At 47.8% G+C, this 16,706-nt stretch overlaps 2 protein-coding genes across 3 annotated transcripts; both read left to right on the forward strand.

Annotated features, from left to right (window-relative positions):
- The first annotated feature begins 8,720 nt into the window (after nt 1-8,720).
- Nucleotides 8,721-12,828, forward strand: MYL6B (myosin light chain 6B). The gene is made up of 8 exons (XM_027542205.1): nt 8,721-8,791; nt 10,085-10,313; nt 11,029-11,056; nt 11,271-11,414; nt 11,627-11,800; nt 12,326-12,403; nt 12,557-12,594; nt 12,732-12,828. The coding sequence occupies exons 2-7, from the start codon at nt 10,131-10,133 to the stop codon at nt 12,583-12,585; spliced, it is 636 nt and encodes a 211-aa protein (XP_027398006.1). The 5' UTR covers nt 8,721-8,791; nt 10,085-10,130; the 3' UTR covers nt 12,586-12,594; nt 12,732-12,828.
- Nucleotides 12,829-13,112: 284 nt separating this feature from the next.
- MYL6 (myosin light chain 6) lies at nt 13,113-16,279 on the forward strand. 2 transcript variants are annotated; one of them, XM_027542213.1, is made up of 7 exons: nt 13,113-13,195; nt 13,465-13,492; nt 14,354-14,497; nt 14,696-14,869; nt 14,961-15,038; nt 15,343-15,387; nt 16,090-16,279. In XM_027542213.1, the coding sequence occupies exons 1-6, from the start codon at nt 13,193-13,195 to the stop codon at nt 15,369-15,371; spliced, it is 456 nt and encodes a 151-aa protein (XP_027398014.1). In that variant the 5' UTR covers nt 13,113-13,192; the 3' UTR covers nt 15,372-15,387; nt 16,090-16,279. The 2 variants fall into 2 exon arrangements, with proteins under 2 accessions (XP_027398014.1, XP_027398015.1); XM_027542214.1 differs by lacking the exon at nt 15,343-15,387.
- The last annotated feature ends 427 nt before the right edge of the window (nt 16,280-16,706 follow it).

Consider the following 16,706-nt stretch of genomic DNA (forward strand, 5'->3'; position numbering starts at 1 on the left):
GATTAATCACAATCCTTTTTGCTGGATACTCACTTTCCCAGACTCCACTGCAACTTAAAGAGTGGCTCTGTGACCAGGCTGTGGTCAATGAAATGTAAGAGGAAGTCACCTGGGGATGGAGCGTCAGCAGAAGAAAGCCCTTGTTGCTCCCTCCCTTTCTGCTGAGTTCTTAGTGGAAAGATGTGCTATCTGGAGCTGCAGCAGATTTAAAGCCTGAGGTCACTAACACGAGGACGAAAAGCTAACACAATTACAGGAATAGTTTTTAAAGTAGGATTATAACTTGCTTTTTTTCCTCTTAACACATAATAAGCATTTTTACACTTCAGTAAATATTCTTTGAAAATATAATTTGTAACCGTTACAACATGTACAGTTCTAAAGAACGACTGCCCCATAGTTAAACTGATTCTATATTGTCAGAAATAAAGGTAGTTCTGTTTTGTTATTCACTATGGGAACACACAAAATTTATTTTTGGCCACGTGGTGTGGCTTGGGGGATCTCAGTTCCCCCATCAGGGACTGAACTCATGCCACAGCAGTGAAAGTGTGCAGTCCTAACCACTGGACCACCAAGGAATTCCCTGATGACAATATATTCTTCCAAACTGCATTCTAAAGGAAATTATGAGTTTTCTACTCCTACCAGCAATACACATATTTTTCTATATTCTTTTTTAGATATTACAACTTAAAAAAATCTTTGCCAACTGATGAGCAAAATTTTGCCTACTTTTACAGATTTTCCTGTCTCCTCCCTCACTGTCAAATTACCAATTGTCATTTCTTGGTGAAATCAGTAGGCATTCTCTCCAGCAGCAATTCCCCTACCTATCAATTTTCCACTCCTGGCTTGGGATTCAGATAACATTTGTGAAGCACTGCACTGGGAAGGCTACTGAAATGCAAAGGTAAGACTACCCTAAAGAACTAAAAACCAATCTGACACCAAAAGCAAAGGCGAGAAAAGCAAAAAAACAAGTGGGAATGCATAAAACTGAAAAACTTCTGTAGAGCAAAAGAAACAATCAGCCTATTGAGTGGGAGAAAATATTTTAAAATCACTTATCTGATAAGAGATTGATATCCAAAATATATAAAGAACTCATACAAGTCAACACAAAACCCATAAATAATCTTTTTTTTTAATGGGCATAAGATCTAAATAGACATTTTTCCAAAGAAGATATACAGATGGCCAACGGGTACGTGAAAAGGTGCTCAACATCACTAATCACTGGGGAAATTCAAATCAAAGCCACAATAAGATACTGCTTCATACATGTCAGAATGGCTATTATCAAAGATAAGAAATAGGAGTTGGCGAGGATGTGTAGAAAAGGGAACCCTTGTGCACCGTTGGTGAGAATGTAAGTTAGTACAAACACTATGGAAAACAGTATGGAGGTTTCCTAAGAAATTAAAAATAGAACTATGATCCAGCAATTTCACTTCTGGGTATTTTTCTGAAAGGAAAAAAAAAAAAAAAAAAACCACTGGTTAGAGGCCCATTGCAGGACACACCCTCTTTCCCCAGGGGGTTTCTGTAGCAAGTTTTCATATTCTTTTCAAACAAAGGTTTCTCTGTTAATAGTTGAAGGAAAAAAAAAAGCAGAGTAGGCACGCCACTTACGCATGATGTAGAGAGCTGTTGATTTGTTTTTGTTTTTTTAAAGGAAAACAATTTGTAAGATGTTGCACTAAAATGTTTTATATACACTTCAGAGAACTGTAGTAAATTATGTTAAAAAAATGACTAGAAAAGATATATGCACTCCTGTTTCACTGCAGCACTACTGACAGCAGCCAAGATAGGGAAACAACCTCAGTGTTCACCGAAAGTGAACAGATAAAGAAGATGTGGCATATCAATACAATGAAATGTTATTCAGTCATAGAAATGAAGAGAATCTTGCCATTCCATTCCAAGGATGGAAGCTGAGGGCATTATGGCAAAGGAAATAAATCAGACAGAGAAAAACAAATACTGTATGATTCCACTTGTAGGTGGAATCTAAGACAGTAACAACAGCAACAAAACCAAGCCCAGAGAACAGACTGGTGGCCAGTGGCTGGTGGCAGGGGAGGGAGGGGGGGTGAAATGGGTGAAGGGAGTCAAAAACTATAAAATTGCTGTTAAAAGCCCTGGGGATGTGGTGTACAGTACAGCATGGTGACTATAGTCAATACTGTATTTCATGTTTATAAGTTGCTAAGAGTAAATCTTTAAAAAGTTCTCATAACATATATACCAATTTTTTATATGGTAACATGTTAACTAGACTTATTGTGATGATCATTTCACAGCATATACAAATATCAAATCATTATGTTGTACACCTGAAACTAAAATAATGTTAAATGTCAGTTAAAAAAAAAAGAACTAAAAACCTAGGAACAAGCAGGGTGATCGGGCAGTAGAGTAATTATAATACCCCTGCACATAAGAAAGGTACAAAGAGTAAGAGAGCCGCTGAAGGGCCTTCTCAAACCTTTCCACTGCACCCTCTGCAAACCTAGTTCCATATAGCACTTCCCACTCACTCTACTCCTTACAATTCTTTATTTACACAAAGCTCACTCTGGCCTCCCCTGAAACCTGGCTCATCTCTCAAGAGAACTCATTCACCAGAAGCACCCTCCAGAGGAGACCATTCTTTCTCCTTAACTCCATGTACTTGTACTGGGAGATAGGCTCTGCCTTCTCTTTGCACCCCAATGCTGCATCCCCATCATTATTCTCAGGGCAGTGAAAAAAATCTCAGCTCCTTTGGAGATGATGCCAATCTGATATACTGTCTCTACCTTTTCCCATTGCTGTCACTCCCCAAATACACACACACAGTATTTACAGAAGGGTGTGGTGCCCTGAATATTGCTGTCACCCTGGAGTCTTCAATGTACACTGCAAGTTATTCAGTAACTAGAATCATAGTTCCTCATTTGGCGGACACCTGGTTTCCTCCCCAGTGCCCTTTCCTCCCCATCTGGATGAACTCCAATTCACCTCCAGTGGCAGGTGGATCCACCACCCTGGGTGGCCTAAGAGAATCAAAGTAACACCATCCTCCTTACCACAAGGTAGGCAATAACCCAGTCTGAACCTACCAGGGCATATTTATTTCCCTGACCATAGTTATTAGTTCAAGGGTCGATGTGCATTTTTCTAAGTGGGTCTAGTCAGGAACTGATTGCAATGATCAAGAGAAGCTCTCTCCCTTCCTTCTGTGGTATAAGGATGTGCAGTTAAGCCATATCTGGCTCCAGGAAAGGATCCAAGGAAGAAGCTAACACAGGGACAGTGGCAAGAGAATTAGATCCCTTGGTGATGTCATGAATTTCTGGATCAATATGAACTGAAAACCTACCCTACCTCTTTTCAATTACTGAAGCCAATAAATCTTGTTTAGCCAGTTTCAGTCAGATTTTTTTGCTATTTGCAATTGAAAGAACTTTAAGGAACACTCTCCTTAAACCCAGTGACCTTCACCTCATTACTCTTTCAACCATTTACCCCATGGTAACTCGCCTAGTTCCTGTCTTCTCCTATATTCTTTGAAATTCTAATCTCCAATGTGCTATTTTCTCCAGCTACAACTCTGAGGTCTCCAAACACTTCACTTATTCATTCTCTTTGAAACACCAGCCTTGTGACCTCCCACATTCTCTCAATTTAATCAGCCACTTTCATACTCACTCCTTCTCTATTTGGCCTGGACTACAAACCTTTTAGACTCTCAACTTCCTCGTTCTCAAGTTCACCCATTATCCCTATTCCATAAAATTTAAGCCACTACCATTCCAGCTGCCTCTATTCTCTAGCTTAATTATCCAAGTAGCTAATACTGGAAGAAGAAAATAACTACCTGTGGATCAGCGCCATTACAAATTTATGATCTCCTTTTACAACCATCCTCCAAGCTATTCAGCAAGCTCATGTGGAGCAGAGTAGCCACCCAATAAATGTCAACTGAGTGTTTGTCAGTGGGTCCCCAGTAAGCTGTCACCTTTCAAAGCACCTATTTCAAACCTTCACTACTTTCTCAAGCCAACTGCTTCTACTTCCTCTTTCTGCAAACTGCATCACCTCACTTTAAAAAAAAATTATTGTAGGTGCTTTACAATATTCTGTTAGTTTCTGCTGTACAACAAAATGAATCAGCCACGTGTATACTGAGTGCAGAAGAATTGATGCTTTTGAACTGTGGTGTTGGAGAAGACTCTTGAGAGTCCCTTGGATTGCAAGGAGATCCAACCAGTCCATCCTAAAGCAGATCAGTCCTGGGTGTTCATTGGAAGGACTGATGTTGAAGCTGAAACTCCAATACTTTGGCCACCTGATGTGAAGAGCTGACTCATTGGAAAAGACCCTGATGCTGGGAAAGACTGAGGGCAGGAGGAGAAGAGGACTGATAAAAATAAGAGCTCAGTACATGGGAACTCCCTCAGTCTCTTGACTCCCCAACCTATCTCCCTATTGACTAACTAGTATCAGTGTCCATTCTTCACTCTTCCCTTTCACCCAGACAGCCATTCACTCTACAGATATTTGGGTGTCCAGCATATGCCAGGAGCTGTGCTCTGCTTGGCCCTGGAAATAGTGTGTGTTGGTGGGGAGAGGGGGCAGGAATATAAGAGAGGTAACAACCTAAGCCGAGAAGAATAGCTTTCTTTTGAAGATCTAAAAGCTAGTAGGTATGGTTGGTTCCGGAGAAGGCAATAGCACCCCACTCCAGTACTCTTGCCTGGAAAATCCCATGGACGCAGGAGCCTGGTAGGCTGCAGTCCACGGGGTCACTAAGAGTCAGACACGACTGATCGACTTCACTTTCACTCTTCACTTTCATGCCTTGGAGAAGGAAATGGCAACCCACTCCAGTGTTCTTGCCTTGAGAGTCCCAGGGACGGGGGAGCCTGGTGGGCTGCTGTCTATGGGTTTGCACAGAGTTGGACACGACTGAAGCAATTAAGCAACAGCAGCAGCATGGTTGGTTCAGGCAAGGAGTGTTTCAAAACTATGCTGGCTTTTGTGGGTCAATGTGAGGATTCTTTTTTACCAAAGCATGTGAAAGGATTTTAAGCAGGAAGATGACATGATCAAATGCACATTTTTAAAAGATCACTTTTATTACCTATGTCTGTTAGTTTATTCTCTGTGCTTTCCAGCAGGCTAAAAATATTTCAAATAGATTTCCAGGCCCTAACACAGACCTAGAATCAGAGTCTTTGGGAGGAGAATCTGGAAGTTTGTCTGCTTACAGGAAATTCTGAAGAACAGCTAAATCTGAGTATCACCGTTTTAGAATATTACAAAAATAAAATTAGCATTTCTTACCAGAAAACCTATCTTTCTGTTTATATGTGGCATCTAGTATGCATCTATAAAAACGGGTCTTGGAGAGGACTTCATCAACGACCCGTGCATCATAAAACATCCTCCTCACCCTCCCTCTTCTATCACGCATCACCACCAGTACCACTTTCTGATCAAAATGCCAGAGGACTGAAAACATATTTCCTATTTACTGAGGAAACTGGGGTCTCTCTACCTAAACTATTATCCATCTTAACACATTAGTCACTGGTGAAAGAGCTAGGTAAGATGTATAGGGTGAAACCAAAATTATTCAAGTTACTAAAGATCTACATAGTGCCATGTAACTCCAGAAACTGTCCCATCAGGCTTTAATGTACATTAAAAGGTAGACCTTTCATAAGGTGTGCCCGTCCTCACCTCATACTGTCTGAGTGGCTATCATCAAAAAAGAACACAAATAAAAATGCTGGCGAAGATGTGGAGAAAAGAACCCTTGTATACCATTGACAGGAACGTAAATTGATGCAGCCACTATGAAAAACAGTGCAGAAGTTTCTCAAAAGGCTAAAAATAGAGTTACCATATGACCGAGCAATTCCACTCTTGGGTATATATTAAAAAAAAAACAAACCAATACCTCAGTGTTCACAACAGCATTATTTAAAATTGCCAAGAATACAGAAGCAACTTAAGTGTCCATTAACAGATGAGTGGAACAAGATGTGGTGTGTACACACACACACACACACACACACACAAATGGACTACTACTCAGTCACAAAAAAGAATGAAATTTTGTCACCTGTAGCAACATGGATGGACTTGGAGGGCATTATATTAAGTGAAGCATCTCAGAGAAAGAAATACTGTATGATATCACTTATATGTGGAGTCTAAAAAATACAACAAATCAGTGAATATAACAAAAAAGAAGCAGACTCACAGATATAGAGAACAAACTAGTGGTCACTAGTGGGTAATGGTGGAGAAGGCAATGGCACCCCACTCCAGTACTCCTGCCTGGAAAATCCCATGGATGGAGGAGCCTGGTGGGCTGCAGTCCATGGGGTCGCTAAGAGTCGGACACAACTGAGCGACGTCACTTTCACTTTTCACTTCCATGCATTAGAGAAGGAAATGGCAACCCACTTCAGTATTCTTTCGTGGAGAATCCCAGGGACGGGGGAGCCTAGTGGGCTGCCGTCTATGGGGTCGCACAGAGTCGGATACGACTGAAGCGACTTAGCAGCAGCAGTGGGGAAGGGGCAGGGGCAGCTTGGGGTAGGGGAGTTGGAGGTACAAAGAATGGGTGTAAGACATGCTCAAGCATATACTTTAAAACATGGGGAATATAGCCAATACTTTGTAATGACTCTAATTGGAAAGTAACCTTTAAAATTGTATTTTAAAAAGCTCTGCTCTTCCTAATTATTTCATGTTGACTAATATTAGAATATGCAATCCTTAAGAACACACAAGTCACATCCTAGGTGGTGCAGGAAGAGGAGAGTTGGGCATTTGTCACAGAAAGCCCACATACATGATGCATAAATCACCTATGCCCAGTTAAGACCACGTTCAGTCTGGTTTGTGTTATTTATGATTAAAAGACAGAGATAATACAGAAAATGAAGGATAGTCCTTCAACTTGTATTTGCCAAGGGACTTCATCTTTTCTTCTTGCACTGCTTATCTACAAATCAGACAAAATGCTAGAGAGTCAGATGATGCCATAAGCATTTCTCCTTGGCAAACTGCCAAAAGGCAGTTATGAAAGGGAAGGAGAAGAAAAATCAGATAAACATCTTCAAAACCAACTTCTGTGGAAGTGATGAAAGACACAAAAAGTCATCTTTGATGTGGCCCTCCCCTAAACAGTCTTGTAACCAAACACTTAAGACAAACGTATTCTTTCTTGCTGTCCATCTGTTCATGCCTAGTAATATTTTATGGATGAAAAATGAGGAAATACCAACTACTTCATATGTTGGGAAGGATAAAGGAAGTTTAGCTAACAAATCACTTACTCTGTGCTTGGTCCATTCTGTCTTACAAAAATTAACACATGAATCCTCCCAACAGAACTACAAGGTTACATATTATTGATAACTAAAGTTGCTTGTATGTGGCAGAACCTAGATTCAAATTTAAACATACAGAAACCCCTCCCCGCCAAAAAAAATCTAAGCAGGCTTGTCTGAGTCCACATTCTTTAGCACCCTCTATGGTTCACAGCAGTACCTGCTCTGCTGAGACCTCCAGAATACTTGCTAACACCCTCCTCATCTTTGCTGTTTCTATTACACAACCCATTTCTGGTCTTCCAAGAAGCTTTCCCCAACCACCACGTATCACTTCTGCACTGCCCATAAAGTTCACTTATGCCTCACACTACTGACCTCCGGTGGGTAGGTTTTCTTCTCCAACCCAGTGCTTGCCCATTCAGGCAAGCCCCAATGTCCAGCACTGTGTGAGCAACCGGGGCATTTACTGGTCCAGCCAGTGAAGTCGGGCTTGCCCGGGCTGGCTCCCTCCAAGCACAAACAGGAACTTTGATAATCATCTGGGGGATGTACAACACAGGGAATACAGCCAAAATTTACAATAACTAAAAATAGAGTATAATATTTAAAAACTGTGAATCACTATGTAGTACACCTGAAACATATTTGTACAACTATACTTCAATTTTTAAAAAAATCTAAAAAACAACCATCTGCGGGAAAGAGATGTCCAGTGCTGGGCAGAGAGTTCCCAAAGGCTGGACAACCCAGCCCTGCATTCCAAGACCTGTGAAGAAACGACAGGGAGGCTGGTACATACGCTGCCGCATTCAGCGGAAATTTCAACTTAGAGCGACTAGGGCAGGTGACCGGCTTAATTCCAAAGTTTAACACTTCAACTACCAGTTCATTTTTTAAAAAAACGAAAAACTTCAGTTAACTGTTCCAAGTCACAAGGCAACTCAACGGCTTCTGTTCTCTTTCTACCAAACAGTAAGAGGAAGCTAAAAAGGCCGAACCATTATGCCCGAGGGAGTAAGTGCTTCCCACTATCTGACCTCCATCCGGCCTGCTGCAGCTGCAGCCTTTCCCTCTCGTTCTGCGTTCTTACCAGTGGATTCAGAAATAAATCCCCACCCACACTAAACCGGGAACTCAGAGCCAAGCAAAGGAGATATCTTGAGGGACCACGCGCGGTTTTACGGTCAGGGATAGGGGCTGTAAAGTGCTCACTGCCTTTCGGTTCTGGGACAAGAATCGCACCCCCAAAACCTGAGTCACCAACCGCCGCCGCGGGCCGGAAGTCACTGCGCCAGCATCCTCCCTGAGCCTTACCGCGGTGTTTCCCGTGAGCCCGCGGGCGCGCGAGGACTACATCTCCCGGCATGCTTCGAGGCTGCAGAAATTAACCCTTCAGGGCCCGCGGCTGCCCTGCGCCCCGCCTCCGCCCCTTACCTGGACCCCACAGGGTGAGTTTTGGGGCGCTGGGGAGGGGCTCTTTCCTTTATTTAAGGCTTAGGGGTGTGTGTGTGTAGGGGTGTGTGTGTGTGTGTGTATGTGTGTGAGATGTACTCCTGGCTAGAGGAAAGATTCTGATTTTCCTAAAATGAGACGATTTGCAGTAATGAGGTTCAGATGGGTTTTTTTTTTTTGCGAGTGGGAGACCCAGCATCAACTCTCTAAACCCCTAAATTGAATCACTACTGTCTTCCTCCGAATGCTATCTAAATCATCGCCTTCTTTACCCCCAGTACAAAAATAACCAGTAAACCCTCCCCTCTTTCATAGGCCCCTGACTTCCACCTTTCCCCAGTCCTCACAACAAGGTTTGCAACCTGGCTGCCAAGTCAGGGTTTTATTATCCTTCTGGTTGAGGGTTGAAAACTCATGGAGCCCAGAGGACCTCGCACATCTTTATGGATTAGAGATTTTAGAAATTAGGCCCTTTGCCTCTCAGAGCCTGCCTTTCCCCTCAGGTGCCACCATGGAGTCCCTGCAGGTTCAGCAGGCACCCCATCTTTGTCTGACTTGAATGACCATAGGCTTGTGGACAGGGTTCCTTTCTTCGGAGTATGGGTGATGGGTATTAAATTCAATCCTTCCCTCCATCCCCACTCCTAAAACAACACTGGGGCTAGAAGAGTGGGTGGGAGTCACACCCTTCTATTACTGTTCTTTCTCCGTACCCTGCAGTGCACAGTTCCAGTTCTGGGCTGGGAGGGAGGGGGTTAGGGACTTGAGGTACCGAGTATTATAAGCTGTGGGGTGAACTACCCTGCTCCTCATCCATAGGAAGAGGGAAGTGGAAGGGCTGCTTGTTTTTTTCCCCTTTCACTACTCCCAGACCCCACTTTAATAAGGCCCCCATCTTTGCCTCCATCTTCAAGAGTCTAAAGTTGCTAGGAAAAAGGACTATTCCGAGTCAGGGGGTCGGAATTTTCTGGGTCCTCTTCTTTTCCTCACCCCTGTTTCAGTTTCTCCCTGGCAACCCTCCTATCTGCACCCTGAAAGTTAACTCCCCCTTTCTGGGCTGTCTCTACCTTCCTCCCCCTGCCCCCAAAGGGCCATTGTTCTGGTCAGCGTTTGGGGCGGGGTGGACAGAAGGGAGAAGACCTTGGGGCAGGAGTCCTGAACCACACTGAGGCCAGGGGAGTGAGGGCAGCCGGCATATCTCTCCTCTATCTCACCCTCCCCCCAGCCAACTGGCTCCCTGCCCCTGCCCCCGCCCCTTGACATCCCAGACTCCCTGGCTATTTAAACAGAGATGGGTGCCCCCATCGGCACGCTGTCCTTTGGCCACCCGACATCATGCCTCCCAAGAAGGATGTTCCCGTGAAGAAACCAGTGGGGCCCCCTGCTGCCCCCAAGCCTGCTGCTAAGCCTGCAGTAGGGCCCCCTCCATCCAGGGTTGAGCTACCATCACTTATCCCTGTAATCCTTGAGAAACCTGCGAAAATCCAGGAGCCCCCCATCGATCTCTCCAAAGTGGTGGTAAGTCCCTGAAAAGTGAGAAAAGAATGGAGGAGTGGGTACAACAGTGGGATATAGCCTAGGGGACTACGGGTATCTAAAAGGTAGGGAATCAGTAAGCACTGGATGATGGTGGGGGGTTTTCTTAGTACCCCCCGCCCCGGAAGCATCTAAGCTTAATGACTCTATTGTCTTTGTTGCCCTCTGCCTCTAACCGATAACATGTGTGTATATGTACATCACTTTCTCACTGTCCTGCTGGAGGCAGAGCCTGTAAGATGGGGAACATCTGGGTTCTGAGGACAGTTTCAAGGTGAAAGGGGGGAGCTGCTGCCTGCCTGTCTGACTATTCAATATGAAAAGCCACAGCTCTGAACCCCAGGAGGGAAGGCTGAAGAGGACAGACTTGTTAGACAATCACAGCTGGGGGCCAGGGGTAAATTTAGCCTTTGTTCAGCCCCCAGTTATGTGAGGGATGCAGGGCTCAGGGCAGTAGAGGGAGGGGAACAGGTGGCATGGGATTAACCCCTGTTCCCAGGAAACCCTCCCCCCAATAATTCCTCCTCTTGGGATTCTCCCAAGTTCTGGAGCTGGGAATGGGACTGAGGTGGCTGGGTTCCCAGCCTGGTCCCTATGGGCCCCTCCCCCGAAGTGGCTGCCAGTTGGTCGGGAGGAGTGCTGGAGAGGGATTGAGTGAGTCCTGTCATCTCTCCTCACATGCTGTTCTCTTCCACAGATCGAGTTTAACAAGGACCAGCTGGAGGGTGAGGAGACGCCCCTGAGCCCAGTGTCCATCCCAAGTCCCCAGTCAGATCCTCTATCTATTCCCCTACCTCTATTCCCGACCTTGAAACCTCCCACACTAGTGCTCCTTGTGTCCTCTCTTCTGCCCAGCTCAAAGCACACTGTTTCTGAATTTCCTTTCTCCTGGTGGTGATGGGAACCCCTTGTCAACACTGACCTCTCCTTACACTTCAGAGTTCAAGGAGGCCTTCGAGCTGTATGACCGAGTGGGGGATGGCAAGATCCAGTTCAGCCAGTGTGGGGACGTGATGAGGGCTCTGGGCCAGAACCCCACCAACGCCGAGGTGCTCAGGGTCTTGGGATACCCCAAGAGTGATGGTGAGGGCACCTGTGGGACCATGCGGGTTTGGTGGTGGAGTGTTGGTAAGGTGATCAAGGATCCTGAGGTGGGTCCCAGGACTTTAAAAACTGTCAAACATAAGGGCAAAAAAATATCTGAATGTTGAACAGATGAAACCCTTCATGGTGGGGATGGGAGTTGGGTCCTAGGTGACACTGTAGTAACCTTTCCTTCACCTCTCTATCTCCAGAGCTGAAGTCGCGCCGTGTGGACTTTGAGACTTTCCTGCCCATGCTCCAGGCAGTCGCCAAGTTGCCGGACCGAGGCTCATACCAGGACTACCTGGAGGGGCTTCGGGTGTTTGACAAAGAGCAGAATGGCAAAGTCATGGGAGCTGAGCTCAGACATGTCCTCACCACCCTGGGTGAGGCAGGGACCAGAACTCCTGGGGGTGTTGAGAGGAGGGGATGAACTAAGAAGGTTAGCCAAGTAGGCAGAGCCAATGAGGGATTACTGTCCTGTGGGTCATGGGAAGGAGACTGAGAAGGTCAGAGCCTTAGGGACAGGATCTGAAGGTCTTCCCCCTTCAGTCTAGTGAGTGGGCTGCAGCTGCCTCCCAAAGGGGCAGAGGAAAGGGAACGAGGTGGGAAATCTGAGTTTCAGTCTTGGGAAGAGATGGCTGTACTCTATGATATGGTCTGTTTCTTAACCCTCTGGAATTCAGTTTCCTTGTCTATCAAAGCTTTCACCACCTATAACTGAGGTGAAATGGAAAGCAAGATTCAGAGACACACTCAAGGCATGCCCACTACAAAGAGGGAATTCTCTTGGGGGACTGTTGCTATGGGCAACTCTCCAGGCTGGGAGAAGAGGAGGTACCACCAGAAGAAAGAGGCGTGGGTTGATGAGGGAGGGAAGGCAGGGGCTAAAACACTGTGTCTGGGCCCAGGAGAGAGGATGACTGAAGAGGAGGTGGAGTCTGTTTTGGCAGGACATGAGGACAGCAGTGGCTGCATCAACTACGAAGGTGAGGGGCCAGAGGAGCAGAAACGACTAGGGAGGAGGGAGGCAGGAGGCCCGAGGTATGTGGGTGGAGGCATCCTGGAGCCTGAATTATCTAAAGTAGATGGGTTATCATCAGGCCAGCTTCTGAAGCCCCTCTGGCCTCTTCTCTCTGCAGCCTTCCTGAAGCACATCCTAAGCGTCTGAGCAATGCAGGTAGGGCACTCTCACTGCGCCTTGAGAGGCAAGCCTCCTTCCTGTCCCTCTGCCTGCGTACAAAAGCAGGGAAGTGCATTTCCGTGTCTTGCTGCGCGACAGCGGCAGGATTTGGCAACGTTCATCTTTTTCCACAGGTGCAGGGGGGTCGGACGCTGGGCCCCCACCAGGCAAAAGCACGTTCCTGCCACTAGGAGGCTATTGTTTCAAAATAAAGAGACGTTTCCTCCCTTAGCTTCCGACTCTTGCTTTCTTTAGAGGTGGGGGAGGGAAAGGGAGGGCTCCTCTTCCCACCCGCACCCACCAATGCGACCTCCTCTGACTTTCTCGCTGCTCGGAGGAGCAGATTCCTTGCGCCCCATTCCACCTTGTTCTGCAGTTTCTGTGCCCCAGGTAGGGCTATTCTGGAGACTTGAACACCAGCTGGCCCCCGCCCACCTTATTACTAATATAGTAGCATCATCTGCATAAACCCGGGCCAGGATCCCCATTGGCTGGGTCAGCTGGGGTGACGTCATTAGGACGTACTAAGACTAGGGTTGGGCCAGGAACCGGAGCCATTACTGCAGGAAAAGGTCCCGCAGAGCTGAGCGTCAAGATGGTGGGGCCTGGGGCCGAGAGGATGAGCGGGATTTGGGGCGAGAAGCGGGAAGCCGGGGAGAAGGGGCGGGGAGAAGGCAGAGAGTAGCGAGTAAATGAACCTGAGGCCCCCGAAGGTTGGAGGTGGGGTTGGAGTGTTTGGGATCCTACCCTGCTGGGAAGCGAGTCCCCAGCATGGAATAGGAGTTTGTGATTCAGAGTTTTGGGACTGGGACGGAAGCTGGGGGGATTGGAGTTATGATGCTGACCACTCTCGTCTTCTCTGGGCAGTGTGACTTCACCGAGGATCAGACCGCAGGTAGGTAATCTCTGACCTCTGTTGAGGTCATGTTAGGGAGAGGGACACTCCCTCTACCTCCTTCCCCCTCACCTGTCATCTCTTTAGCACCCCCAGGGGAATACCTGGTGGGTTCCCTTCTCCTTCCTTCTGGATCTTCCATTTTCTTTCCTCACTCTTTCTTCCTCCCTTCCCTTCTACTCTAGATCTGAGCCCCAAGCACTGGGTGAGTTTTAGGTGACGTGGGTGTGTTAAACAACTTGATCACTAATGCCTGCTGTGTGTGGGGCTTGGGGACGGTGTATTAAGCTGTTTGTGCTCCTCTGTTCCTTAATCAGCCACTTCTGCCTCTTTTCCTCCTGTGATAACTACCCTCTCCCTCAGCTTGTAATTGTGAAGGCTGTAAACAGCAGTGACGTTTTTTTGTGAAAGTGCAACAGGGGAGTTTGCTGAGGATACTTCTTTGTAGCAGTACCCTCTGAAATGACCCTGTACTGGAGAGGTGAGAAGTGGCAGGCTGGGATGACCCCAGTCCCAGGCCGCTGCTCCCACTTCCTTATAAGGACAGGGCCCAGACAGGGCGGTGGCGAATTCCTGCCCTGAGTCGTGTAATGAGGAGGCTGGGCAGGCTTGCTGCAGGCGGAGAGGGTATGTAAATGGCCGTTACCACTCTGCTAAGGGTTGAGGAAGGCCAGGTCTTTATGTGAGACACCTGAGTTGGGAGGAAGGGACACTGGATCCCTCTTAGAGGGCTTGGGTTTACAGTGTTGTAAATATCTGATTTCCTCAGCATGATCAAAGTTGAATGGGCAGTGGGGACTGTGGAGGAGGGTTTGGGTTAACACCTGTGTGTCCCATACTGATGTTTATCTGGATCCTCAGAGTTCAAGGAGGCCTTCCAGCTGTTTGACCGAACGGGGGATGGCAAGATCCTGTACAGTCAGTGTGGGGATGTGATGAGGGCCCTGGGCCAGAATCCCACCAACGCCGAGGTGCTCAAAGTCCTGGGGAACCCCAAGAGTGATGGTGAGGGTCCTTAAGAACAACTCCGCAGTGTGGTGGTGGGCCTGCAGTCTTCAAATAGCTTCCTTTTATCTTCCTAGGCCCCAAACACAAGCGGGTCTTGTCTGGCAAATCCCACAGATTTCTCCTGCCTGGAGTGGGAGCCCCTTAACCCTAGTCCTAAGAACACATATGACTTAGCTTCCACCTCCTTTTCGGCAGAGATGAACGTGAAGGTACTGGACTTTGAGCACTTCCTACCCATGCTGCAGACTGTGGCCAAGAACAAGGACCAGGGCACCTACGAGGACTATGTCGAAGGCCTTCGGGTGTTTGACAAGGAAGGGAACGGCACTGTCATGGGTGCTGAGATCCGGCACGTTCTCGTCACACTGGGTGAGGCTCTGCCCTTCCTTCTTGAGATGCCACTTGATAGACCTCAGTGTCACTCAACTCCAGAACACTCGCTCTTCCTTCCCCTCTGAAGGTGAGAAGATGACAGAGGAAGAAGTAGAGATGCTGGTGGCAGGGCATGAGGACAGCAATGGCTGTATCAACTATGAAGGTGAGGGACGAACCAGGGTCTCGGAGGAAGCAGCCATACGGGGCAGGTCATGCACAGCACTGAGGGCTTTCCCTGTCCCTGGATTCAGGCTCCTAAAAGTGCCAGGAGGCAAGGGGCAGGGCCCAGCCCAGCCCAGGAATGGGAGGCCAGAGGGGTGTGACAGGAAAGGAAGGGCTCATGTGGCCTGAAGGGTGGGGAAGGGATGGGAAGTAAAAATAAATGGATGTCCAGTCCCTCACTGCCTGACCCCTTCACCCCACGTCTATGTCTTGTCTTCACCATGAATGTCTCTTCCTTCCTGCAGCGTTTGTGAGGCATATCCTGTCGGGGTGACGGGCCCATGGGGCGGGTACGGCTCCTCCCAGCCCCCCTTCTCTAGTTGACCTCCCCAGTGTTTTCCTCCCCAGCCTTTGCTCTCTAGCCCCTGCCCTTCCCCTACTACCATCTGACTTCCTCCCGGCATGCCTCTGCATGGAGCTGACTGGGGAGGGGAGGGGTTCCTCAAAGAGGCAGACAGCCTGGGGGTGTGGCACCTCCTCCTCTCCTAGAACGGGCTCTGAGGTTTGGTTGGCTTCTGGGGTACTGGTGTCTGGGAACTCACACCAGCCTACCTACCCCTGTCTGGCTTCATGGTGATCCTTTAGCCCGGGATCACGTGGTTGGCAGGGGGGGTGGGTTGCCTGCCCCATCGTGCTGCTGTAGGTCTTCTCTTCTTTCCGCTGGGCAGCTTGGAGGTACCCTAACCCAAAACTCTGTCTCCTCCTCCCCCAGTGGCTGACAGTAGCTGTAGGTTTAGTTGGGAACTCTTCCGCCTCTGCTGTGTTCTTGCTGCTCAGGGTGGGGCAGAGGGAACTAACAGCTGGTGGGAGGGGAGCTGGGGGTCGAGAGTACTGGTTAGACTCAAGGTGGCCCCTCTGCAAACTGACCCCAAGGTTGGTTGTTGTGGGCACATTCCTTCTTACGCTGCCTTTGTGGTCTTGTGGTCTCCTGGCCCCTGGCGGACCCCTCCCCTTCGCCCTGCTTCCTGTTCACCCCCCTCTCCTTTCCACAGAGCTCGTCCGCATGGTGCTGAATGGCTGAGGATATTCCCAGTGTGCGTGGACACTGCACCTTCCTTGTGGGAGATTGTGTATGTAGCCCGGACGCTTCTAGGTTCTCTTGTCACAGTATTTTCCCCAGATTCTCTTTCTTGGATGATGTCTGCCATCAGCATTCACCAAATAAACTTGTTCTCTGCTCTATGTGCGGTTCTGCTGTTCTTCCTGAGCAGGGTGAAAAGGAAGGCAGTCTGGGGTCAGTGGACCAGAGGTTGGGGGAAGCCAGCCAAGGGCCTGCAGGAGCCACTTTTGCCTCATTTAAGAGATGCTGGCTTCACTCATCGGTGCTACAAAGGCTACCTTGAGGCCAGAAATGCCTGTAGGACTAAGGTTGGCCACCCTTGTTCATCCCATGTGGGCTGAGTCCTCTCCTAGCCCTCCCTGGCATGGAAGGCCTTTTGTCAGGGAGCCCAGGAACTGTTTATTGGAGCGAAAGTCAGGCCATATTAGTACTGCCTGGGCCTGTCACTTCAGCGAGGCCCAGGGCCAACAATAACAAGCAGCTGAGATGCCTGCCTTCTCCCGCCTAATAAGGGAAGACGTGAAGCCACCACTTCTGAAAGGATAAATA

Source organism: Bos indicus x Bos taurus, chromosome 5, assembly GCF_003369695.1.
Source record: "Bos indicus x Bos taurus breed Angus x Brahman F1 hybrid chromosome 5, Bos_hybrid_MaternalHap_v2.0, whole genome shotgun sequence".
In the NCBI taxonomy this organism is placed as follows: domain Eukaryota; kingdom Metazoa; phylum Chordata; class Mammalia; order Artiodactyla; family Bovidae; genus Bos; species Bos indicus x Bos taurus.

Bases quoted from the DNA above. Each gene is read 5' to 3' on its own strand.
- MYL6 (XM_027542213.1), top strand. The intron at 14,870-14,960 runs GTGAGGCTCTGC...TCCCCTCTGAAG, and splicing joins GCACGTTCTCGTCACACTGG to GTGAGAAGATGACAGAGGAA. The intron at 15,039-15,342 runs GTGAGGGACGAA...TCCTTCCTGCAG, and splicing joins TGGCTGTATCAACTATGAAG to CGTTTGTGAGGCATATCCTG.
- MYL6B (XM_027542205.1), top strand. From the start codon at position 10,131: ATGCCTCCCAAGAAGGATGTTCCCGTGAAGAAACCAGTGGGGCCCCCT. The intron at 10,314-11,028 runs GTAAGTCCCTGA...TCTCTTCCACAG, and splicing joins TCGATCTCTCCAAAGTGGTG to ATCGAGTTTAACAAGGACCA. The intron at 11,057-11,270 runs GTGAGGAGACGC...CTTACACTTCAG, and splicing joins TAACAAGGACCAGCTGGAGG to AGTTCAAGGAGGCCTTCGAG.